We start from the raw sequence: 25,971 nt of genomic DNA on the forward strand, positions 1-25,971 counted from the left end.
CTCACTTATCTAAATTAAACTCCACCTGCTACTCCTTGCCTTAAATCGGTTCATCAGATCAAGTTCCACTGCACCTTGAAATAACCTGTGTGTCCACTACACCTTCAATTTTGGTGTCATCTGTAAACTTACTAACCATACCTAATGCACACATCCAAATCACTTACGTAACTGACGAAAAGCAGTGGAGCCAGTGGCACACTGCCGGTCATAGGCCTCCAGTTTAAACAACAATCCTTCAGCACCACCCTGTCTTTTATCTTCAAGTCAGTTGTGTCCAAATGGCTAGTTCTCCTTGTATTCCACGTGATTAACCTTGCTAATCAGTCTACCATGAGGAACCTTGTCAAACACCTTACTGAAGTCCAAATAGATCACATCCATTGCTCTGCCTTCATCATTTCTTTGTTACTACTTTGAAAAATAACTCATTCAAGTTAATGAGACAGGACTTCCCACATGCAACGCCATGTCAACTACCCTTATCAGTCCTTGCCTTTCCAAATACATGTAAATCCTGCACCTCAGGATTCTATCCAACAACCTGCTCACCACTGTTGTCAGGCTCAGCAGGCTATAGCTACCTAGCTTTTTGTTATCACATTAGCCAACCTCCAGTCTTTTGGCACCTTAACTGTGGCTACCAATGCTACAAATATCTCAGCAAAGGGCCCAGCAATCGCTTCCCACAGAGTTGTATAGTACACCGAATCAGGTCCCAGGGATTTATCCACTTTTGTGTTTTAAGCCATTCAGCAGCATGTGCTTTGTAATACAGACATTATTTAAGATGTTGCTATTTCCTTCCCCACGTTCTCTATCCTCCATATCCTTCTCCACAATAAACATTGATGCAAAATACTCATTTAGTATTTCCCCATCTCCTGTCGTTCCACACATTGGTGGCCTTGCTAATCTTTTGAGCAGTCCTATTCTCTCACCAGTTACTCTACAGTCATCCAGCATGCGCTACACCTACCTGCCTTGCCTTTCACCCTAACAAGCACATAACACCTCTGCACTTCCGTTATCTCATTTTTTAAGGTTTCCAGCTTTCCTTTTACCTGCTAATACCAACCCCATACCAACTTTTGAAAAAAGTCAGAACATAGAAAAGTACAGCACAGTACAGGCCCTTCAGCCCACGATGTTGTGCCGTGGAATAATACTAATCCAAAACTAAAATAACCTAACCTATATTCCCCTCAATTCACCGCTGTCCATGTGCATGTCCAGCAGTCGCTTAAATGTCACTAATGACTTTGCTTCCACAACTACCACTGGCAAACTATTCCATGCGCTCACAACTCTCTGGGTGAAGAACCTCCCTCTGACGTCTCCTCTATACCTTCCTCCTAACACCTTAAAACTATGACCCCTCGTGGCAGTCAATCCTGCCCTGGGGAAAAGTCTCTGGTTATCGACTCTATCCATGCCTCATTACCTTGTACACCTTGATCAGGTAACCTCTCTTCCTCCTTCTTTCCAGAGAGAAAAGTCTGAGCTCAGTCAACCTCTCCTCGTAAGACAAGCCCTCCAGTCCAAGCAGCGTCCCGGTAAACCTCCTTTGCACCCTCTCCAAAGCCTCCACATCTTTCCTATAATAGGGCGACCAGAACTGGACACAATAAGGCAGTTGTTGCCTAAAACCGTCAAAATTGGCCTTCCACCAATTTAGAATTTGAACTTGTATATCCGGTCTATCCTTTTCCCATCATTATTTTAAAACTAATAGAATTATGGTCACTGGCTGCCAAAGGCCTCCCTCACTGACACCTCAGCAACCTGCCCTGCCTTATTTCCCTGGTAGGTACATCCACATACTGAATCAAAGTTTTCCTGCACACAAATGCCTCTCCATCAAAACCCTTAATCCAATGTCAGTCCCAGGTTATGTCTGAAAAATTAAAATCCCCTACCATAACCACCCTATTAGTCTTAGCACAACATTGCTGCAGATAAAACACAGCATTCAGGGGTTACAGAAACGCTGAAAGCTGGTAATGGAAATATCATGTTGGTGCACCAGGGGGAGCTTTAGCATGCAGCTGACTTTGTAGCACCTGGCCTGGAAGGGCTCAACACCAACTCTGGTTGTCTGAATTCTGCTCTGCACCTTATTACTAAGCTGGTGAATATTCTCAAAATGAAAAGGATGAATTTGATTTTAATTACTGTTAATGAATTAATGTAAATTTGCACAAGTTACATTTTTGACAAACATTTGTACTGCAAATGTTATTCAATTTTGATTTTTCTTCGTTAGGAAATGTGTGTGAATTGTAAAGCAATTCCATACACTGCTGGCATGATTCAAGGTTCCAAAACAATACGGGAGTTCATTATTAATATCACAGAACCTTTATTTATTTTAATTCAGGATCCCAAAAGTTCAGCTTTTCTGAACCAACTCAAAGCTAGCGTCATTAAATCACTTCTACTTTTATGAAAAAATGGAATTAACAGCATTAATAGTTTGACAGTGTACAAACTGCTATTCACACTGGAAAGATGTTTTCAAATTACAATGCTAATACAAATCATATAAAGCATTGTGTTTTCAGAAGAGCCTCATGCATTATGAAATTGAAGGGGGCATTTGGGTGTTAAAAGTGGCAGTGTGTTTAGATGCCAACTCTCAACAAATTTCACAAGTACCAAACTCTATTCTTTTTTTACACAGCAAGAATTGCAACCCAAGGGCAAAATAAGGACAAGGCATAAAAAGGTTGGCTTTGTCAAACCGACAGAACTATCAGGGCATCATACTCTACTTGTTCTCATATTACTTACTGGTGATATTGAACAATGTGAAATCAAATCACCATTTATGTTTCACAAACTTGCACAGAGCACTGAGATTTGCCATGATAAAGATTTCAGTATTCATAAAGCAGCTGATAAACCAGGAAGATGATCACAGGAATGTGGTGATATTATTTAAGGAGGACATTAATAGTTATAAAGCAAAACATCATACTAGAAGGTTCTAGAACTAAAGAAATATGAAGTTAGCATTTGACGAAAACACAGCATTAAGGATTCCTTGGAAAACAAGAGACAACGGGAAGTGGGGATGTTTTCTGCTGATAGCAGTGTTGAACACAACATGCAACTCATCATATACGGAAGCAGTTCACATCCACATGCACTAAGACCTGATTGCTTAGGCTTGGACTGACAAGTGGAAAAGTAACATTCATGCCACACAAGTCCCAGGCAGCAGCTCTCTCAGACTACAGATTAACCAACCATTATGCCATAAATGGTTAATTGCATTACTGGTCAGCAAAATCCCAAATATCAATATCCTGGATGCTACCACTGATCAGAAACTGAACAAGCCATACAAATATCTGTCATGTCAGACACTAGGAATCCAGCACTAAGTAACTTGCTCCTCAACTCCTGTACATCACATCCAAAGTAGGTCAGGGACGTGATGAAATACTTGCCACTTGCCTGGATGAATGCAGCTCTAACACTCAAAAAGCTCAACATTACTCAAGACAAAACAGCCTGGCAGATTGGTACAGTATCTACAAACATTCCGCTTCCTTCACCACCTGTGTACAGGCATCAGTGTATCAACAAAGTTCAATGCAGAAATTTATCAAGATTCCTGGATGCACCTATCAAACCCAAAGTCACTACCATCTAGAAACACAAGGGAACAAATAAATGGCAGCATCACATGCAAGCTCCACTCCCAAGTTCGACAACACCAGACTTGGAAATATTTTGCTGTTCCTTCAGTGTTTTCAAGTCAAAATTCTGGAACTCCTTCCCTGACAGTGCTGTGTTGTATCAACCACCTTCAAGGGCAATATATCCTGTCCCAGCCAGTGAATCCTACCAGCCAACGAGTAATTAAAACAGGGAGAGTGAGGCAAACAGTCAGCATTCTTGTGTTTAATTATTATTACACAGCTCCAAACAATAAGATAAATACAAAAATTTGTGGAATACAAAAGGCACGCAGCAAAATGAGAGCAGCATCATTTAGACTTCAAACAACCTAATACAGACTGGGTAAAAACAGCCCATGTTTGGAATGGAAAGGAATCGCTCAGGTGTACAAGCAAGCTTCCTTGATCAACATTCCTCCAGTCCAAAATAGCACAGTATTAGATCTAGCTCTAAGAAACTGAACCGTATAATACAATTCACCATAATTATGAAAAAAAGAGATCAAAGTAACATATAAGCAATACCATCAAGTGTTACATCAAGAATAAGTGGCTCATTACATTTGAGAATACATTAGGTCCAGCAAGGGTCCCAAAGCAGCTTCAATTTAGTGTTTTTGGGTATGATCTTTCCTTTACAATGCCATGCTCTTCTCTCTGATCAGGCGAAAAATTTTAAGTGTTCAATCACTATCTCCAATTTCAGATTTGAACAAACAAACATTCTGATAACACATACTAAGCTAATTCGCTTATAATACTTAATTGTATAGTTTCTTGGTTTGTCTCTTTCACCTTTCTTAAATACTAGCATGAATTAACACCATGAGAAATAACTTTTCAATCTATAGAAACTGTTCCCAAATAAAGAGAACTTTGGAAGATGATACGGAGTGCCTCTCTAATGGTCTCACCCAATCCCAAACAAACAAATTTCAAGAGTATTAAGAGCATTAAGTGGAGATACTATTAAAGCAATTTTGTACTAAGATAGCAAACAGTTGGTCATGGTATTTACTAAGCACTTGCTTACTTTTGCAACAAGATATTCTAATCAATAACATGACAAAAACTCAAGAATACAACTGAGACAATGGGAACTGCAGATGCTGCAGAATCCAAGGTAACAATGTGTGGGGCTGGATGAACACAGCAGGCCAAGCAGCACCTCAGGAGTACAAAAGCTGACGTTTCAGGCCTAGACCTTTCATCAGAAAATACAACTGATATTTCTTTCCCTATTTATTGCTTGCAGTTAAAAGCAACCAACTAGTATGCATGAAAGACACATTTAACACAAATCTGTGAAGCATTTTATTTCCAAGTAATTGGATATAGCTATGAAACACTGACAAACTGAATGCACAAGTCAGATTATGAATCAAATAGAATGTTGGCAATTTCAGTCTGCATTCAGATACAGAAACAAAGAAAACCTATTCATGCATCAGAAATGTATTTTTGACCTAATTTAAAATTTAAACACATTAAGAACATAAACTCTTCACCTCGACCTATCCCTTCATACCCATTCTATTGTCCACATTTAGGGGATTGGACGGTCTTGTGATATTATCACTGGCCTGTCAATCCAGAGCACCAGATAATGTTGTGGTGACCCGGATTCAAGCCCTGCCATAGATGGTGGAACTTTAATTAAGAGTCCACAAATCTGTTGTTCATTGACAGGGGCAAAAACCCCATTTGGCTAGTAATGCTCTTTAGGGAAGAAAACAGACATCCTTACATGGTCTGGTCTACATACAACTCCATGCCCACAGCAAAAGTGGTAAGACTCTTACCCACACTCAGGGCAATAAATACTAGCCGAACCAGTGATGCCCGCATCACATTAGTACAAAGTACAACTGTTTTCAATTAATCCAAAAACAAAAGAGTCCACCATGCTTGGAGGCAATAATCTCTCAGCAAAAGTTATAAGGTTACTTAATCAGCATTGCCCACACTCACCACCAGCCAACAACTGAACAAGAAGACCTTTTTTCTTCATACTGACTGGGCAGTTACAATTATTCTTTAGTTAGAGTGTCAAAGCCCTGAAACTTCTCATCCATCATACTGGCAAGAACACCTTCACTATACAGGTTACAACAGTTCAAAAAGACAACCCAAGACCTTCAAAAGAGAGCCAGGCAAGCAAAATAAAAATGACAACTGTGCCAGCAACATTCATGTTCAAGCAAAATAACTGAAAACAAAATAATCAGTAAGAAACATGAAAGAACAATAAAAAAAATCAAACATGCATTCAGCAAAGAATAGGGATGAGGGTAAATTATCTTAATCTATAATATTAAAGTAGGCTTTCAACGTGTTCAAAGTTCAGCTGAATGGGTGAATCAATAGTTGAGTGCAAAACGTCAAACAACCCAAGACAAAGACCTTGATGGTCAATAGAATTTCCAGAGACAGCACAGATCTAGATGCTAAGGCCAAATATGGCATGTTTCACAATTTACTCTAATATCTAACATCAGATCACTGATGAATCCATCGATCAGATATGGCCCAGAACATGAACTAATAGATCAATGCTAACAACTCTTCAGTCACAGTGATAGAGAAAAAGGCACTGAGGCAGCAGTGGCTGAGTGAAATCAAAAGGCAAAAGGATAAAGGGAAGAAAGTGGGTCGACAAACTAAATAAAGAAAAAAGTGTCAGAAGGGAAAAGAAAAGCCAGGAGGATGATAAAGGGAAACAGTACAGAACATTTGGGGAAACTTGCATGGAATTTTTCTCCACCACTGGAAAGCTGTTAATCTCTGGTAATTAAAATCAGCATTTGCTAGAATACAAACAGAAATGAGGGTGGTCAGTTCAGGGAACATGGTAATAAAATGTGAGGCTGGATGAACACAGCAGGCCAAGCAGCATCTCAGGAGCACAAAAGCTGATGTTTCGGGCCTGGACCCTTCATCAGAGAGGTGCTCCTGAGATGCTGCTTGGCCTGCTGTGTTCATCCAGCATCACATTTTATTATCTTGGAATTCTCCAGCATCTGCAGTTCCCATTATCTCTGATACTAGTTCAGGGAACATGTCTGTTTTTAGTGGAAAAATAAAGCGGTAGTGAAAAAGGTTTTCAAAGTTACGAAAGGCTTTAGGAGGACATTTAATACAAGACCAGTTGGTTGGTTGAAGTGGCAAAAAGGGGTTTATGACTCATTTAACACCTGATGAATACAAGAGTACGGGCATACAACAGCAAAAATGAGACTGAGAAAATTGTGCTGTAATGTTAAATGTTGCTGAATCCTGAATAACTTGCTATGAACGACCAACTTTTACTGGGACATTAACATTAGTAGGATGTGGCTTGGTATGGGTGATTTTCGCTATGAAGAAAGGTCGGACAGACTGGGTTTATTTTCACTGGAACACGTGGTTTATGGGAAACCTGTTTAAAAGATTGCAAATGGTATGATGAGAGTGTAATGTAGAGGGGGTCAATTACTAAGTGATACAGGTTCAAGGTGAAGGGACATGAAGTTTAAAAGAGACATGTGAGGCAAGTTTTTCCATACAAAAGGGTGGCGACTGCATGGAACACTGCCAGAGGAGATGGTGGATGCAGGTAATAGAAGAATTCAAGAAGCACCTGGGCGAATACATGAATAGGAAGGGAAGAAAGGAATACGGATCTATAAGTGAAAACAGTTTTAGAGCGAAAGGGCAAAATGTGCCAGCGCACACTTGGAGGGCTGAAGGGCCTGCTTCTGTGCTATATTGTTTTTTGTTTTCTTAAATTTACTCGTGATTACTTCTCTCAATGCCCTGCTTGCTTACTGCTGCAAAACATGTGGACTTCAGACAACAGGAGATTCACACAACTGCGATGGCCTCAATGAGCAGCGCGTGAAGTAAGGTGCAGGTGTGACACATTAGTATGGCTATATAGTGTGACCAGCGTTCATATCATCAGAAGGTAGAAGTGCTTAGAGGAGACATGTTTCATTTAATGGTTTCACTTAATCATTATGATTCACTTGAATTTAGAAATACTATGTTGCTTTAAAATTTTAGTTTTCGTACTCACGCTGTATGTGAATAAGCTGCTTTGGCATCTTGAACTCCCCACTGTAGACAGATTCATAGTAGGCAATATTGCTTTCCGCTTCTGGGACAGGAATAACCATGTTATCCCGCTTCTCTCCATAAACCTGTTGCGCTGAAATCGCCCGCTGGAGATGGTGCTCCTGAAAAGAGTTGAAGAAAAATTATTAACGCATAGCAATACTTGTTCATGAGATAATCGCTTCTGGAGTAACAGCACTTCTCAAAGCAAAACTTGCATTGGTTCATGAAGTGAGACTTTTATTGGTAACTAAGCAATATTATTCTATTACACCTCATATCTGCAGAATCAGCTTCAATTATAATCAGACCCAATACTGTAAGCCAATGAAATAAGTCTCCAAACCATTTTTTGGGGGTGGTTAGAATGGTGATTAAAAGGTAAATTAAAACTGTTAGAAAATTCTGGCTATTTCCCTAATCTCAATACATAAGTGAATAGAACTGCAATTTGTAGACTGACAACAAGTACGTCTAGTATCTGTTAATTCATTTGTGGAATCATTCCAATGTTCAAATACCCAAATATAATAACAAACCAAAAGATTTTTTTTGACCATTTTTCAGCTGAGCCATCACCCTCCATCAAGCTAACAATCCCGAATGAAATGTAACTAAGCTAAATATTTTGGATATTCAACCCACTCAAAAATTCAAAACATTACAAAGTTACTGAAATTGCTTCTGATAAATTATACATTTAGGCAAAATGCCTATAGTATATACTTATCTTTAGCAAAGCTTGGTTCTCAAGACATCCTATGCAGCACTAATATTTTCAGAAGGTTTACATTTTCATGCAAAGTGGGAACTGAGTAATTAGTTGGATATTTGTGGATAAAATTCTTCTAGAGAGTCAAATTCTGAATCCTGAACCAGTGCATCACTACATGGAAAAGTTAATATCTTTTCAACCTGCCTCCACTTTGCTCAAACAATACACTCAAGCACCTTACAACACCACCCACAAGCTGTCCAAAACAAATTTTAAAAGATGTGTTGAGATCTTAATTCAGGAGAAATAAAGATGCTTCATTACTGCTGCCATTCATGTTGCCTATATCAAATTTTTTTACACTTCAAGTACATAGAAACAGCATTTAAAAGCACTGATTTTGTGACGTCTACTGGCAATGCAGTGTTCCATTCCTGTGACATCAAACTGAAACACAGTTGGTTGACAACGTTATAAAGAGGAATTGGCCATTTGATTTACATTTATTCTCCTTCAGGTAAACACAAGTTGATACAGATTCTTTTCAACTTGGGGTTTGGGAAGTCAGTCATCCACTAGCGACGCACAAGGTAGTTTCAAAGGGTCTGCTAAAAGTAAAATTCTAGTTATCGTCCACTTCCGGAGGCCCTCATCAGTGCATGGTAGCAATGCCTTTGCACCTTTACAGGATCAGCACATCAAAATCAGCACATAAAAAAGAAAGTCAAGAATACCACAGATAACAGTGTGGAGCTGGGAGGAGTACAGCAGGCCAGAAGGGTCCCAATCCAAAACGTCAACTTTCTTGCTCCTCTGATGCCGTGTGGCATGCTGTGCTCCTCCAGTTCCATATTTACCACTGACCCCAGCATTGACAGTTCTTACTATGTCTCAAGAATACCATAATATGTGATTATTTGCTCACCATTTGGCCAACATAGTTAAATGAGAGATGCTGGCACAGCGGTAATGTGTCAGCATTATTAATCCAGGAGCTGTGCCCATTGCTTTGGAAACAAGGGTTTACACAGCAATGGGTGGATTTTAAATTCAATTAATGAAATCTGGCATACAAAACTAATCTTCGTAATGGTAGTCCATAACGGCTATCAATTGTTGTGAAAATGCATCTGGTTCACATTTCTTTCAGGGAATGAAATCTGGCATTCCAACCTGGTCTTGTCGAATGTTGGTCTGGAATCAAATATAAATGTGATTGCGCCTTAATTGCCTCTGAAAATGGCATCACAAACCATTCAGCTCTCAGTTGAAGGGCAGTTAGGGATGGGCAACAAATATTGAACTGCAAATGATGCTAAGTATTTTTAAACAAGGTTACCTTTATTCAATCCTTTTCTACTGCTTCCAGACAGCATTAATGTTTTGTCCTCCTCCGTACATACGGTTTTCTTTATTGCTTCCTTTGACTAAGTGCCAATTCTCATCATTCAAATCTTCCCCGACTTTCATCCAATCAGATCATTTTGTTCCTCCTGCACCATTCACCATCCCCAACTCTCTTCATGCGCAATAAGACCATGCAATACAGGAGCATAATTAGGGCACTTGGCCCATCATGCCCGCTCTGCCATTCGATCAGGGCTGAATTGGACCTCAACACCTGTGATTCCCTCAATCGAGAATCAATCCAGCTTCGTCTTAAATGCACTCAATGACTTGACCTCCACAGCATTCTGTGGCAATGTGTGCCAAAGATTCGCTACCTTCTGACTGAAGGTCCTCATATCCAGTCTAAAAAGGATTGTGCCCTTGAGTCCAAGTTTCTCCTACTCATGCAAACAGCTTCTCCACATTGATTCTATCCAGGCCTCTCAGTATTCCCCAAGTTTTGGATTCTCCCCACCCCTATCCTAGTAAACTCTATCGAGTACAGACTCACACTGCTCAAATGACAAGCCCTTCATCCCCGAGATCATTCTTATTAACCACCTGTAGACCGCCTCTAATGCCGGCACATCCTTCCTTAGATACAGGTCCCAAAACTGCTCATAATATTGCAAACGTGGTCTGATCACAGCCTATAAAGCCTCAGCAGTATGTCCCTGCTTTTGTATTCAGCACTCTCAAAATAAATGCTTACACTGCATTTGCGTTCCTAAATGCCAAATGAACCTGTGTTGTAGCTTTGAGAATCTTGAACTTGACTCTCAAGTCTCTTTGTGATTTACAAAATAATCCACACTTCAATTCTTCCTCTGTGCATAACCACACACTGTGTTCCACTTGTCACTTCTTTGCTCCTCTCCTAGTTAACATTAACCTTGAAACTATTGACAACTGAACTGTTTATTCTCGCCAGTCACTTTTCACTCACTTGAATAATTTAACTTACCAAGTTGGACAGCTACTGCAGATTGTGTTCGGAAACGGTTATTTTCGCTCCATTCCTCCCCCCTTCTCAACCACAACAAAAAAAAACAATATCCATGATTAGACTGAATTAAGGTTTTTGTCCCACTTCTTTTCACTTCACTTATTTTCTGGAAACATGTCCAATTCCTTCTGCAGCCTACCTGCTTCCTCAATGAGTTCCTCCACCTATCTTGTTGTCACCTGCAACCTTAACAAGATACCTCATTCCTCCTTCCTGATTGTTAATGTACAACTTGGAAATATTAGGAAACCCTAGGAGAAGTGTGTAGAACCTCAAAAAAGGACATAAATAGACTGATGCAATGACCATAGATTTGGCTGATGAAATTTATTGCAGTGAGGGTCTGAATCATTTTGTCCGGGAGAACAGAAAGAAAAAATTCCATATGCACGTAGGAGCTCAGATATGCCTAAGTCATTGAAGGTGGCAGGACCAGTTGAGAGAACATTTAACACATAATACAGTATCCTAGCTTCATTAACAAGACCTGTTGCTTCACACATTTTTGCATCATCTGCAAGTTTAACAACAATGCTGTCACTTCCTTTGACCAGATCATCATGTAACACGAAGAATTATGGTCCCAACGCTAAGCCCTACAGAACTCCACTCGTCACTGGCAGTCGTCCTGAAAGAGACCCCTTTATCCCCACTCCATCTTCAGCTTGTCAGCCAATCCTCGATCCATGACAGTACATTGCCCCTAACACCATGGGCTCTTAGTGGATTCAGCAGACTCCTTTTCAGCACCTTGTCAAACACTTTCTGGAAAATCAAATACATCTCACTCACTAGCTCTCCTTTGTCGTTACCGCCTCAAAGAATTCTAACAGATTTGCCAGACCTCACCTCCCCTTGACAATGCCATGCTGAATCTGGCCTGTTTTACCACGCTCTTCAAAGGTACTCTGCAATCTTGTCAATACAGGGCTCTAAAACCTTATCAACGACCTATGCATTTCCAATCTTCTGCTTCTCTGCCTTCCTAAACAAGGGTGTTTAGTTAGCTCTTTCCAAGTCCCTCTGGGAACGTGCCGCACTCCACTGATTCCTGAAAGATCACCAATTCCTCCACAATCTCAATTACCTCTTGCAAATCCCTGAACGTAATCCATCTAAGTCTAGGTGATATCTGCAACTTCAGACCTCAGTACCTTTTCCTCAGTGATGGCCACTACACTCACCTGTGCCCCAATTCTGGTGAAGTTCTCTTATGCTGCTAGTGTCTTCCACAATGAAGACAGATGGAAGATACTAACTCAGTTCCTACATTTCTTTGTTCTCCATTACTACTTCTACAGCCTCATTTATCCAATGTCAACTTTTATTCCTATTTTACTTTTTAGGTATCTCCAAAAAACCTCCAATCTTTATGCTACTAACCAGCTTATCCCTTAATTTCTGCAGTGCTTTGCAAATTATCCACGAAACTCCTGTCACGATGAGACCATTTCCATGCTTGGATAAGGATATGGACGTACATGGAATAGTCTAGGTTAGATGGGCTTCAGATCAGTACGACAGGTCGGCACAACATCGAGGGCTGAAGGGCCTGTACTGTGCTGTATTGTTCTACGTTCTATGCCTCTGACTCGAAGCTCCCCATCTAATGCTGGCCAGCTCCTCCCTCACATCTTTGAAGTTAGCTTTAGTCAATTGGAAGTAGCTTCCCAAGTAAAATTTGCCTCATTGCACATCAAATCCATAACTGCCTGTTCCTCCTCAGATGCTGTCTGACCTGTGCTTCTTCAGCTCCACATTTATTGACTCCAGCTTCCAACATCAGTCTTAACTGTCTCTAACTGTCTGTTCCCTAGAGGGATCTACCACAAACTGCTCCAAAGAAAAGCAAGCCATCTCAGACATTCCTTGAGATCCACCAACCTGATTTTCCCACCCCACCTGCATATTGAAGCCCAGTATCCCTACTGCTCAGAGGCCTGTAATGTAACTCCCATCAAGGCCTTCTTTCCTTTGCAGTTCCTCAACTCTACCCACACAGATTCTGCACCTTCATTTCTTACGAAAGAGGCAATCCCACCCCTTCTGCCTGTCTTTTAGATTGGATGTTTTCCTTGGATGATTAGTTTCCTGTTCTGATCCCCTTGCATTCAAGTCTGTCTGCTGCCCACAACATGCAAATTTCAGCTTACATTAATGTTCATTTATCTTGTTTTGGGTACTATCTATATTTAAACATAACACTCTCAGTCCAGGGTTGACCACTCCCAAACACATAGCAAGAACTGCAGATGCTGGAGTCAGAGTTGATGCAGTGTGGAGTTGGAGGAACACAACAAGTCAGACGGCAGAGGAGCAGGAGAGCCAACATTTCAGGCCTAGGCCCTTCATCAGGGCCCGATGAAGCGTCTACGCCTGAACCAGCGGCTCTCCTACTCCACTGATGCTGCCCCACCTGTGTTCCTCCAGCTGTACCGCCGCCACCTGCCATGCCCGAAGTCAGATTCCTGATCCTTTTCATCCTTACCTGATTACTTGCTCTGGAAACTTTTATAACCTTTCCACAGCCCTCTGCCCCTTTAACTTTACTGTTACTTTCCAGGCAACTGAAGCCACTCCCCTACTATTTAAACACTATCTACAGCCCTAGGTAGGACAGCCTATCCCTTCGGAACAGCACCCTCTTTCCCCAGAACTGGTGCCAATGTCCCTTGAATTCAAACCCATTTCTCCAACACCAATCTTTACCTGGAATCTTGCTGACCCTGTGCCAAGTAGCTCGTGGCTCAGTTAGTAATCCTGAGATAACCAGAGCAGATATGGTCACAGTTTGGCAACTGGATGGATTAAGGAGATAATATAACGGAACATGGAGAAACATACGATGGGAAGTGAATATGAATAATTCACATTTGAAATGCTTCAACAAAACTGCTCTTTCTCACAGCAACAACTGTCTCTTAGCAACAATGACCTCCTAAGCACAGTTCAGGCCAGGAAAGATGCTCGAGTTCTAGATTGTGAAAGTGGATTTTTTTGGTGGAGACTGGGGAAAGTGAAGTGAAATAGATAGTGCTTTCATACGCTTTCCATTTACATTCCTTGTACAAACAAAGAGTAAAACTGGATAATCACGTAGTTTTCAACTCACGTAGAAAATAAATACATATCTAAATTCTTTTCCATCTGTTGTAAAATAGTTCAGCAAATGCACATGACTTGCTTATTTTAAATTCAACACTTCCGAGCCTATCTTCATTTGTAGAAGGTATAGTTCATATATTTGTCATCTTTGCAATTTATTTGGGAACACCCAAGCCATGTTTTGATTGAGCAACACTTTTGTCAGTGCGGGATTCAAAGCTTCTCAGTTTAATTCCAGCAATTCAACTTTAGATTCTACTCATGAGTGTCTGTTTGTTATTTCTGTCACTGGTCTGAGTGAAAATATTTTAATTAAATCAATTCGCTAGAATTCCAATATTTCCCAATTGGATCAGCAATTTTAAACACGATAAATGGAGGTCACAAAGAAAATAACATCAGCAGATACATCCACCCCCATCATTTATATTGCTATCAGACATGGCTCAGCTCATTGCTGCTCACATGGGTAGTATCATGCCGGGTTCACAAATAACAAGGTGACACTTCAGGGCAGTACTAAAGGAGTACTGTATTGTCAGCAGTGCTCTTTTTAGATGGCATGTTAAGTCAAGGGCTCATCTACATACCTGGGTAAATCATACTATTTAGGAAGAAAATTCCCACTATCTGGCTCATATCTCTCATTACTTAAAACAACAGACTGTATGCATAGGATACAGCAATTACTGACACATTTTCTACATTACAAAGTAACCAAATTTCAGAAGTATTAAATTTGATTTATAGCACTTTAATTTGTACAGCACATTTCTGACAAAATGTCGGAAACATACAACCAGATACAGAAGACGTTACCTTTTAGTAGCTCCCTTAGAATTACAACCGAACATTAAGATTAACAGATTTAAAAAGAAACCGTGGATGCTTGAAATCTGAAACAATAACAGAAGTAGATGGAGATACTCATCAGGTCTGGCTCAGTTCTGAAGAAGGGTCACTGACCCCCAAAATGCTGACTCTGCTTTCTATCCACTGATGCTGCCAGACCTGCTGAGTTTCTCCAGAGCTTCTGATTTTGTGACAAAGATTAACAGACATCCTTCAAAGTGCTGAAAGTGAGTGAGTACAACATTCATGTTACCAAAAACATAACACACCAAGTGGCCAAAAGACTGAGCAAGACAAGTAAACAAATATATTTCACCTTACAACTATTCTAACTGATGGGGAGCCCATCTGGGCTCGGATGGCTAATGGATAACTCACAAAATAACAGAAATATGAATAACAAGATGAAATCAGAAAGTTGGACTAAATTTTAAAATGCCAAAGTTAACAAAAAATCTACGACAATACCCAAAGTCATTCTCAAAAATAATTGCTAATAGGGATAATAAATCATGCAAACCTAACAGATGAATTGGGACATCTGAATATCAAAATATGAATGTAATAAAATGTTTGCCATGAAGTAATTCATTAGCAACGCTACTGTCCTATTCATGATGAATTTAAACAGAAAACAAGTGCAGCATTATACTGTACGGAGACAGAGTCTCGTATTCAAGTTTGATTCAAGAGACTTGACTGACATCATCATGGTATTAGCTTCCATTTATATGGAGAAGACACACCTCCATCAACAGAACTTGGATGGTCGTGTTCTCCGCATTGCCCTCAGTTCAAGAGGTCCCAGTGGAGTTTAAACAGTATGTTTACCATGTTCAATATCTTCATAAACGATCTCAAATCAGCAGTAACAAACACATTTGTGCTTACTACATTTGCGGATAAAAAGGTGATAAACTCTAGGATAATCTACACGAGGATTTGGGGCGGCACGGTGGCTCAGTGGTTAGCACTGCCACCTCACAGCACCAGGAACCCAGAATCGATTCAACCCTCGGGCAACAGCCTGTGAGGAGTTTGCACATTCTCCCAGTGTCTGTGTGGGTTTCGTCCAGGTGCTCTGATTTTCTCCCACAGTGCAAAAATGTGGAATGGCTGTGCTCAACTGCCCATAGTGTTCAGGGATATGTAGATTAGGTGGGTTGCAGGGGGATGGGTCTGGGTAGGTTGCTGAGGTTTAGTGTGGACTTGTTGGGCTGGAGGGAGTGGTTCTATCCTGTAGGGATTCTATGACCTATGATATTAACAATCTTGGTATCTGCACAGAAGCAGTACAACATTGAAGGCCAAAGGGCTGTATTGTGCTGTAGTGTTCTATGTTTTATAAATGTATAATGTACAAAATTAAAGTGCTTTACAAGGATAAAAAGAAGGATGAGATTATATACTTGAATGACAAGAAAATACAAATCTATGGTACATGGAGACTTGGAAGCCCAACTGAAAATTAACTGAAGCTTTATCACTAGTCTTGGTATCAGTGAGTAAATAAAAAATGAAATGTTAGGATATATTAAAGTGTCAATATTGATCTAAAAGATCATTGCTATACAGATCAATGCAACCACATTTTGAATAGTGCAGATTGCTGCATGGCTACAGGTATTGAAAGAATTCAGAGGAGTACAACTAGGATAAGTGAAAGCTTGAGTTTATGAACTACTTAAATTGGACACGCTCTCAGTGAAGCGAAAAATGTTGAGAATCAATGCAACCGCTTTTGTAAGGATCATAAAAACGGACCAAATATCCATCAGGACAAGTAGTTATATTTTTAACCTGTTCAGTAGAATCCATATGACATGGCCTTAGCCAAAGGAGGCAGCCACGTAGTAAATATAATTGCCTGTCTTAAATGTTGTATTTTTACACCTTTAGAAAATTCATTGGTGAGATGCAGGCACTGCTGGCTGGGCCAGAATTTGTTGCCCATCCCGAACTGCCTTTAAGAGGAGCATAATGAGCAACTTTCCTGAACACTGCAGTCAAGCTCAAACAGAGTTTAGGGGAGGGAGTTTCAGGACTCTGACCAAGTGATATGAAAGCATCGCTGATCTATTTCCAAGTCAGAATGGTGAGTGGCTTGAATGGGAAATTGCAGTTGGTTATGCTCCCATGTATCTGCCACTCTGCCCCAGAGGAAGTAACTATGGGGTTGAAAGGTTAAGATAACAAATAGACTGCCAAGCCTTGAGCAACTGGGGGTGCAAATCCTTTCATTGTCAAGGCAGTAATGACACCAGGGCAGCCATTGGTTTGGGTCCAAGTCTGCAACAGGTGCATATTTTATCATTGGCGAGTGATTGGCCAGAAAGAAGCAGTTCAGAGATACTTGAGGAACCTACACCCGAGACTGCAAAATAACCAATCCTCGCTATTTTACTGGTGAATGCCACTGTCCTAGGGAGGCAACAGAAACAATCCTGGTTATTTCAAGTGAATTTAGATAATTTATTCCAGAAAATATCCAGGGACAATAGATACAGTGGATACAGTATTGCTTCTGAGTGAAGGTAACTTTGGACCTACAATTTCTGAAGCATACTGCCTCCAGGAGTGTTCTGGATCCATTGTAAACTTAGGTGACTTTGAAAGCATCAAGTCAATAATTTCATTATTGTTGCCTGTAGACTGCAACTTCCAGGGTATCAGAAAACAACCAGGTAAATCCATTTTCTTTTGTCTAGCAATTCCTACAATTCTATCTGCAATTCTCATCCATCTAACCTTGTCACTTCCAGACTTAATCTTTTACTGCATACCCATTTTCCACTCACTAAAATTCAAATTTGTGCTGCATTCCTTAGTCTAAATTCCAAGCAACGTTAATTACCCCCCCAATTAACTTTATCCTAAGCCCCTAAAATCCTGTTTAGCTTCGTTCATAGTCTTAACCTTTCCTATTTTTACAATCTGTCCAATAACACCATTCTTGCCTTCACCCCTTCAAAAAATATATTTGTTCTTCTCATGTTGTCAGCCATGCCCACACTTCAGAACTTCTTTCTAAACACTTACGCTCATTTTTCTCCTCCTTAAAATGCACGCATTTCTTAGCATTTACATTGGGTTCACATTTGTTTTAAAAATGTTAGATCTTCCTGAAGTGTACTCGCATCTTTTGCTATTTCAAAGCTGCTACAGTTATTGCCACTGATTCAAATACTAAGAAGAATATGTAATGAGATGGTACTTGAATTGGCACAATAAAATGGTTGCCACATATGCACAATTCAGGCATGGCAAGATGTAGAAAAGGTTGATTTATTCACGGTTAGCGTGGTGGCAATATTTGTATTTAAATGAGAGTCAGCAGGTTGACTGTTCAAATCCTATTTTGAATACCGAGTGCATAATCTACATTAAGAGATACGGTCATCAAGATGAAACTACAGCCAAGCAGGCTTTTTACAAGTTGATAAAAGATTTCATGGCATCATTTCAAAGTTCTCTTTATTGGGGGGGTAATATTTATCCTTCAATGAGCATGACTTTAAAATGAAAACTCTCTCTGGTCGCTATCTCGTTACTGATTTTGGGAGGGTGCTCCTTCTTACATTACAACTGCGTAGAGCTGACATATTTTAAGGAAGCTCTGACATTGTGAAAGGTGTTTTACAAATGAAAGTTTGTTCTTTTCCCTTCTTTGAATTCAGACAGAGCAGAGGAGAGTGAGATAATGCAATGTGTCCCAGTAGAGGCCACCTGTGCAGACTGCTTCAAAGAAAGACAAGTATTAACCATCCACTTGCAGAATAAGGCCAAAATAGCAACATACAACATCTCACCTAAAAAAAAAAATCAGTGTAAAAATATGGTATTATTCTGTACGAACAGAATGTGAAATTTGATACATTATAAATAAAGCTACTGCTCTTCACAAGTTTAACAAATGTTATGTAATTGCACAGCTAAATTCTCCCAGTTTACAGTATTGCAACTGTACATTCCAATCCAATTAAAAGCCTTCCTTTGAATCAAATGGTTTAGAGATAGTAGGAATTGCCGATGCTGGAGTCTTGATAACAAGGTGTAGCACTGGATGAACACAGCAGGCCACAGGCAGCATCAAAAGGAGCGGGAAAACTGATGTTTTGGGTCCGGACCCTTCTACAGAAACATACATTTATATTGTGGCATTAACAAGTATTTAACAGGGGTTATTCAGTAGAGGCTGCCTGAGCCTGAAAGAATTCTGAATTCTCACCAACTAGGTAAAGTATTTAAAGAAAAATGGTTCAAGACGCATACCTATGGTCTTGCCAGGAAATAGCCTTAATGTAACTTTGCCAAAGAATATTTTCCATTTTTCAAAGTTGTCGCTTTATTAATTCAAAATGCAAATTGTTTTTTGCTAAACTAATCTACATAAAATTAAATACCACATCTATTGCATGTTCAAAGGCCAAGTTATGATGCAAAAGATAACCTATTTTCACGTTAATCACATACTGAACACATCCTCTAAGCAACATGGCACAAAAGCTGACGTTTCGGGCCTAGACCCGAAACGTCAGCTTTTGTGCTCCTGAGATGCTGCTTGGCCTGCTGTGTTCATCCAGCTTCACACTTTATTATCTTGGATTCTCCAGCATCTGCAGTTCCCATTATCTCTGCTCACTTCCTCTAAGCAGCCTTGTAAGATCACCCATCTTATTTTACAGGATAAAAAAAAGTTATAATTTCAAATTGCAGGTGGCAATAGACTGTGCTCGAGTTGATCTCAATGCCCAAGATAACTTTCAGCCACAGTCTCACAGGCAAGCCAAGTCTGCCTTAGACTATTACATTTAATGACTTCAATTTAATGAGTTCAATTCACTGCATGCTGAAGACAGGCATGAGACACCTCAGGTGGTGGCCAAGGGCCATTCATTGAACTCTCTTTCACCAGAAGTGCTAAATGTTTCAGCTTCGTATTATGCATGAGGAACTGTGCTCTGCCACAATTAAGAGTATAGTCATTTATGGAGCCGCCTCCTCCTCCTCCTCCCATTATTGAATTTGTCCCCTGAAGTAAACAACTGCATGTGTGGCAGAATTAGAGTTTTGATCAGATTCGCTGGCTGCAGAATTGCTTTAATCTGTCCAACTCTGGTTAATTCTGCTGTGCTATAGCTCTACAGGTTGGTATCACATTTTTAGGTATGCATGGCATTTTCTCCCGAAGTTTAACTCCCCAATTTAATTCATATCAATACCAATCCTCATCTGTTTTACATGCCAAAGACTGTGCTGCATTATGAAATAATGGTAGGGTCCGAACTTGTGTTACCACCTGAATGATTGCAATTAAAGCGTGACCCAAGATGTGGGGAGCAGCAGTTTTTATAAGCCATGCAATCAAAGCTGCAGACAGGCCACATTTTGTTGAAGCAATATTTTTGACACATCACGCTAATGAATGTACTTTTGAGGTATCTGGGCTTGAAGTATGAAGACAAACGTCAGACTACACTATCACACAGACATTCACCTTCGTGGTGAAAGTTTACACCAACTAAAACAAGACTGCAAGTGGCTTAACTACTGCTTTAACTACCAAATAAATGCAGTAATACCTCATTTAATTGCTTCTCCAGTACTTGTGGTGCAACTTTTCTGTTGAACATTCATCTTCTAGAGACACGGGGAAATACTATATATAGCTTTGACCTCATTTAAGAAAGCATGTAAATGCATTAGAAGTAGCTCAAAGGTTAGAACATACAACGATATAGCACAGAACAGGTCCTTTGGCCTTTGATGTTGCGCCCACCTGTGATTAATCTAAGCCCATCCCCCCACACTATCCCATCGTCATCCATATGCTTATCCAAGGGCTGTTTAAATGCCCCTAATGTGGCTGAGTTAACTGCACTGGCAGGCAGGGCATTCCACGTCCTTACCACCCTCCGAGTAAAGAATGCCCCTACCACTGAGTTCATTCAACTTCATGGAGAATTATCTTGAAAAAAAAAATTGGACAGGTTGGGTCCGTATTCATTAGAATTTAGAAGCTGAGCTTATTGAGACATGGTCTTGAAGTTTTACTGGATAGATTCTGAAAGGATCTCTCTGCTTGTAGGAGATTGGAACCAGATACATTTTTAAATAGGTGGAGGCTTAATTCAAGAGTTTATTTTTCCCTGTTAAAAAAGTTGTATTTTTCAGAATCTTTCCTAGAAAGTGGTAGAGGCAGATTCTAGATTAACAAGGGAGTCAAAAGGTTCTGAGAGGTAAGCAAGAATGTACAGTTGAGACCACAATCAAAATCGGCCATGACTTTATTGAACAGTGGAGAAGGCTAGAGGAGCTGAACAGTCTAATCCTACTAATTCATATGCTTGTGATCTTGCGGCCAGACACTGAATACATTCATTCTGAAACCCTGTCAGAAGCAATTATAATCAACTGCATTCACAAGCAGAATTCTGTGCACAGTTAAAAACAATATTCCTAAGAACAGAATTAAGCTGTTAACATAGATCACAAGCGGTCAAAGATGCTGACTGCCAAAAATATCTTGCACCATCGTTCAGAGAAGATTCACAAGAACTGAAATGACCAAGTGGAACATGCTCCATATATGTGGCAGTGCAATTCTAAAGCAACTGGACAAACATGAGCATAAACAGCTCACATCTTTACAGCAGAGTGCATTAGGCCATTTAATTATATTAAGTTCCTTTAATGCAAGTTGTCATCATCAAATGCAAGAAACCACTGAGCTCGCTACCTATCTGAATTGCAGTTACCTATATATAAAAGCAGTTTTAAATAGACAGTATAAAATTAAGTCATGAATACACAGAAATATTTGCTGGAAGGAATATGAATCTAAAATAAAAGACAGTGATGTTGTAAATTGCAATCAATAGGCCACTGCACTCAAAGCTAGCAGACTTGTTAAATTGGTTCAAAAAGACTTTTGCAGAAAATATTGCATGTGATGGGTTTGAAACTTCAGCATATATAATTTACAGACATGAGTCATGATTTAAGAATACAACTGGGGATATACAAGACTTAAATTTCATGAAATTTAACAGTTTCAACACAAGGACAAAGGATGCTCTTTTGGACAAATTTTGTTTTGTAGCAAGGCGTTAAGATTTAGAATGCAATGCCTGATAGCAGACTCCGATTCAGTTGGGCTTCTTCATAGTTGGAAATTCCTTTCAGGAACTGGAAAAATACCTGAAGAGAGAAAAACTTAAGGGGGAAGGACAGGGGAATGGAATTAGCCAAGGTGTTCTTGCACACAGCTAGCACAAAGCTGGTGTCTCCAATGCTGGAGCTATTCTATAATTTTGAGAGCTAAACAATGGATTAAATACAGTGAAGTACTGACTGAGACAATAAATCTGGAAATTAAATACATTCATTTCCCTTTACTTTTAATAACATTTTATGGGGAAGGAACAACAATTAGAGCATACATACCGGATTCAGGTAGTTGAAATAAACTTTAGTAAAATAGTAAAAAGACATACAAATAAAATTGATTTTTTTTTCATGAAATAGATTCAAACCACATTAAATCAGGCTCTGCCCAGGCACACACAGTTTCGGTTACATTTAGAACGAAGTCTGCCTCCGACCACATTCTTATCCTTTGCTGCCTATGGATTCAATTATTTTAATACTTTCGCGGAGGATTTCCCACATTCTCTCTTCCACACAGAGATGACATCACAAAACGTGCATCAAGTTCCATTCAACCACCATTAACATGTTACACCAACCTATAAATCCAAACCCCGCCGCCAAAAAAGTTAAGCAGTGCCTTTATATAAAAGAGCATCCTTTGTTCAAATCCTGCCATGGTTTCTCCCCTCTAGTTGTTGCCTACTCCAATCCCAGACACCTCCAACAGCATGGTGGCATTTCACTGGTCTAGTATCCCATTGGTCCAAGCTAATGATCTGGACAGAAATGTTTTAATACTATCACATTTGCTAGGGTGTTTGGTCAAATTTTCTCTTGACAAAGGCAGTCATTCTCACCTCTTAGCTATGCTCAGAACAAGACTGCGATGAGGTCAAGAATTGAGAGACCACAACTGGAACCAAATGTCAGCAAGCAGTTTATTCCTTGGCAAGTACTACTTGATAGTACTCAGCTAGCTTTCCATTACTGCTGAGGATTGAGAACAGACTGACAGGATAAATTAACTTGGCCAGTTACTGAAAGCAACAAATGTTGGAGGTCAAAATAACAAAGAGTGCTGTAGCTGGATGAACACAGCAGGCGAGACAGCATCTCCAGAGCACAAAAGCTGACGTTTCGGGCCTAGACCGTGTTGGAGATCAGTGGGTCAGGCAAGTGTTTTAAGTCTTGAAGACTCTTCATTAGAGTTTAAGTGAAGTGTGAAGGGGGCAGTATTTAGGTTATAGTTTGGGAGGGCAGGGCAGTGGTATACAATGCTGGTGGAGAAAACATGTTGATAGTTCAGATTAAGTGACTGGAATGAGAGAATGGCAGAACAATGGCGTGTCTAGCTGCCTAACTTGAAAGGACACAGTCCGACTTGGGTAGGGGGAGGGGAGATGGTGATAGACAATGTAAAAAGGTAAAGCTAAGAGAAAAGGGAATAAATACTTTTTGTGTACACACATTCAGGGGCAACCTTCCATACCTGTTAGGTGGATGTCACCATAGTAGTAACACAGGGTCGGTTTGGCTAAGTTCAGGTTTATCTATGGAGTACAAGCCTCCAGTACTACTACACTTTTCAGGTCAGTCATGAACCCACCTGAAAAGAGGAACAGATTCATTGGTCTGAAAGCCTACCTCGGCTCCTACATCTTATGGTCTTACTATTAGAATACAGACCCAACAGATACATGTAAAATCACCAATAGCAACTTCTGGCTCTCCACATTTAACTACACAAGATACCAGAAACAACTATTTTTCATTTCAAGATAATAATACTCATTTTATTATCTTGGAATTCTCCAGCATCTGCAGTTCCCATTATCTCTGATACTATTTTTCATTTCAATTGGGTAGTGACTGTGAATATAGAGGTCCAGATCACAACAATAATTTTTAAAAAATATACAGGATTTTAACATTTATTGATAATCGTTTTAATAGTGTGCAAGAGATTCCAGTCTAAACCCAGACTGGATTTATACAACATCCATCTCAGGACACCCCAAAGCACTTTAACAACTATGAAGACTGCACACATGGTCAAATCTCCACAGAAGCGTTTCTCCCATACTACAGCTTCTCATAACTGCTGTGATGGAGTACATTTTATTTCAAAATGTAGCTGCTTTGCAAAATATTCAGTTTCCAACCCCGCTGCACCCCCCCCCACCCCAACCACAAACAACTACTTAAACTGGCACTTAAAAGGTTTAGTTCAGCTGGATATATTCAAGTGTTAGGATCACGCACATATGCATGAAATAAAGTCTGCAGATATCCAAAAATGTTAACTGCAAACAGAAGTGAAAGCAAGTTTAGAAAAATAAACAGCCATTTGCATAGTACTTTTTACAACGACTAGTTGCCTCAAGATGCATTATAGCCAAGGCACTGCTTCCTTTTGAAGTGCAGCCACTTGCAGTGAAAGAAACAGCAATCAATTTGCACACAATCTCACAAACAGTAAACCAGTATTGTTTGCACTATCTGCTCTGAGATGCCAATCAAATAATAATTGATTGTTACCTCCCCTTCTTCAAAAGTAGCACCACTGGGTCTTTCTGATGAAGGGTCTAGGCCCTAAACATCAGCTTTTGTGCTCCTAAGATGTTGCTTGGCCTGTTGTGTTCAACCAGCCCCACACTTTGTCACCATTGGATCTTCTTTGATTGTGCAGCCAATGGGGCCTCACTAGGAGGACAGCGCCTCTCCAAGGACACAGTCATCCTCACCACTTCATTGAAATGTCATGACTGACATTTCAATAAAGCACAAGCCCTGGAGTGGGACTTGATCCAGAATGTTATGTTATAACTGATGAGTGCATTGTTAACAGACAGACCAGTCCATCACCAGCACCTCCACATAAAGACACTGAAGGATAGACATGTCAGTAGATTGGAGCAGGTATCAAGATGCAATGAGTGGTACATTAGAGGAAGAAGGAAATGCATAATGAACACTGCAACTTTTAAAGAGGAGCAAATTTCATATATAAATATTGAAAACATGATAATGCGGTGAGAATAAAAACAATAAGTCTGAGGTTATACAACAGTACAGGAAAATGTAACACTAAAACTAAACAAATGGGCGGCACAATAGCTCAGTGGTTAGCACTGCTGCCTCACAGCAACAGGGACCCCCAGTTCAATTCCACCCTCAGGCGACTGTGTGTGGAGTTTGCACATTTTCCCCTTGTCCGTGTGGGTTTCCTCCCACAGTCTAAAGATGTGCAGGCTTGTTGGCTTGGCCTTGCTAAATTGCCCATAGTGTTCAGGAATGTGTAGTTTAGGTGGGTTACAGGTGGATGGGTCGGGTGGGGTGCTCTGAGGGTTGGTGTGGACTTGTTGGGCCAAAGACCCTGTTTCCACACCGTGGGGATTCTATGATTCTACGATCGTTGTTAGGAGTCAGAGTACAGTGCTCGTTTTAGGTACATATTTTAGGAAGGCAAAGGAGTAGCGAGCCTTTAGTTGAAAATAAAGTGACCCACTAGGATAGAAAAGCTGAAGAGTTGGGAAACAGGATTAAAATGGCAGGCCAGGCCTTTTTTTGTGAACATGCAGAACATCAGAAAGTAGCTGACAATGAACCCAAATCTTATATTTAAAAAAAAAATGGAAAAATGTTTGAATTAAGAAATCAAAAAGGAAAGGAGAATACAACCAAATGGTTGGTTTGAGAGAGCCAGAGCAGCTGCTATAAAACTCTTATATAATTCAAACAGGTACCCTGACTAGATATTTAAATATACAGGTTTGAAGCCTACTTGGTAATCCATAACCAGCTTTATTTTTCCAGTGGGCATCTAGGTCTTCTCAGGTACAAAGGTGGACAAAGAGTCAGCATCTTCCATAACTCAAGACATCGTTATGATCCCTGCAGAGATAACTAACTTGCAAGAAAGGTGAATATTTCTAGTAACTAACTGGAAGGATCACAGAAGATTTCAA

General features: G+C 40.1%; 1 protein-coding gene across 4 annotated transcripts in view; it reads right to left on the reverse strand.

Annotated features, from left to right (window-relative positions):
* LOC125466789 (enhancer of polycomb homolog 1-like) overlaps positions 1 to 25,971 on the reverse strand; it is a 221,869-nt gene that overhangs the window by 49,988 nt on the left and 145,910 nt on the right. For all 4 annotated transcript variants that reach the window (XM_048561834.2, XM_048561826.2, XM_048561844.2 and 1 more), the window contains one exon: positions 7,747 to 7,906. In XM_048561834.2, the coding sequence (XP_048417791.1) occupies positions 7,747 to 7,906 (160 nt within the window). The remainder of the gene's footprint in view (positions 1 to 7,746; positions 7,907 to 25,971) is intronic.

The sequence above is a fragment of the Stegostoma tigrinum genome, chromosome 2 (assembly GCF_030684315.1).
Source record: "Stegostoma tigrinum isolate sSteTig4 chromosome 2, sSteTig4.hap1, whole genome shotgun sequence".
Classification (NCBI taxonomy): Eukaryota; Metazoa; Chordata; class Chondrichthyes; order Orectolobiformes; family Stegostomatidae; genus Stegostoma; species Stegostoma tigrinum.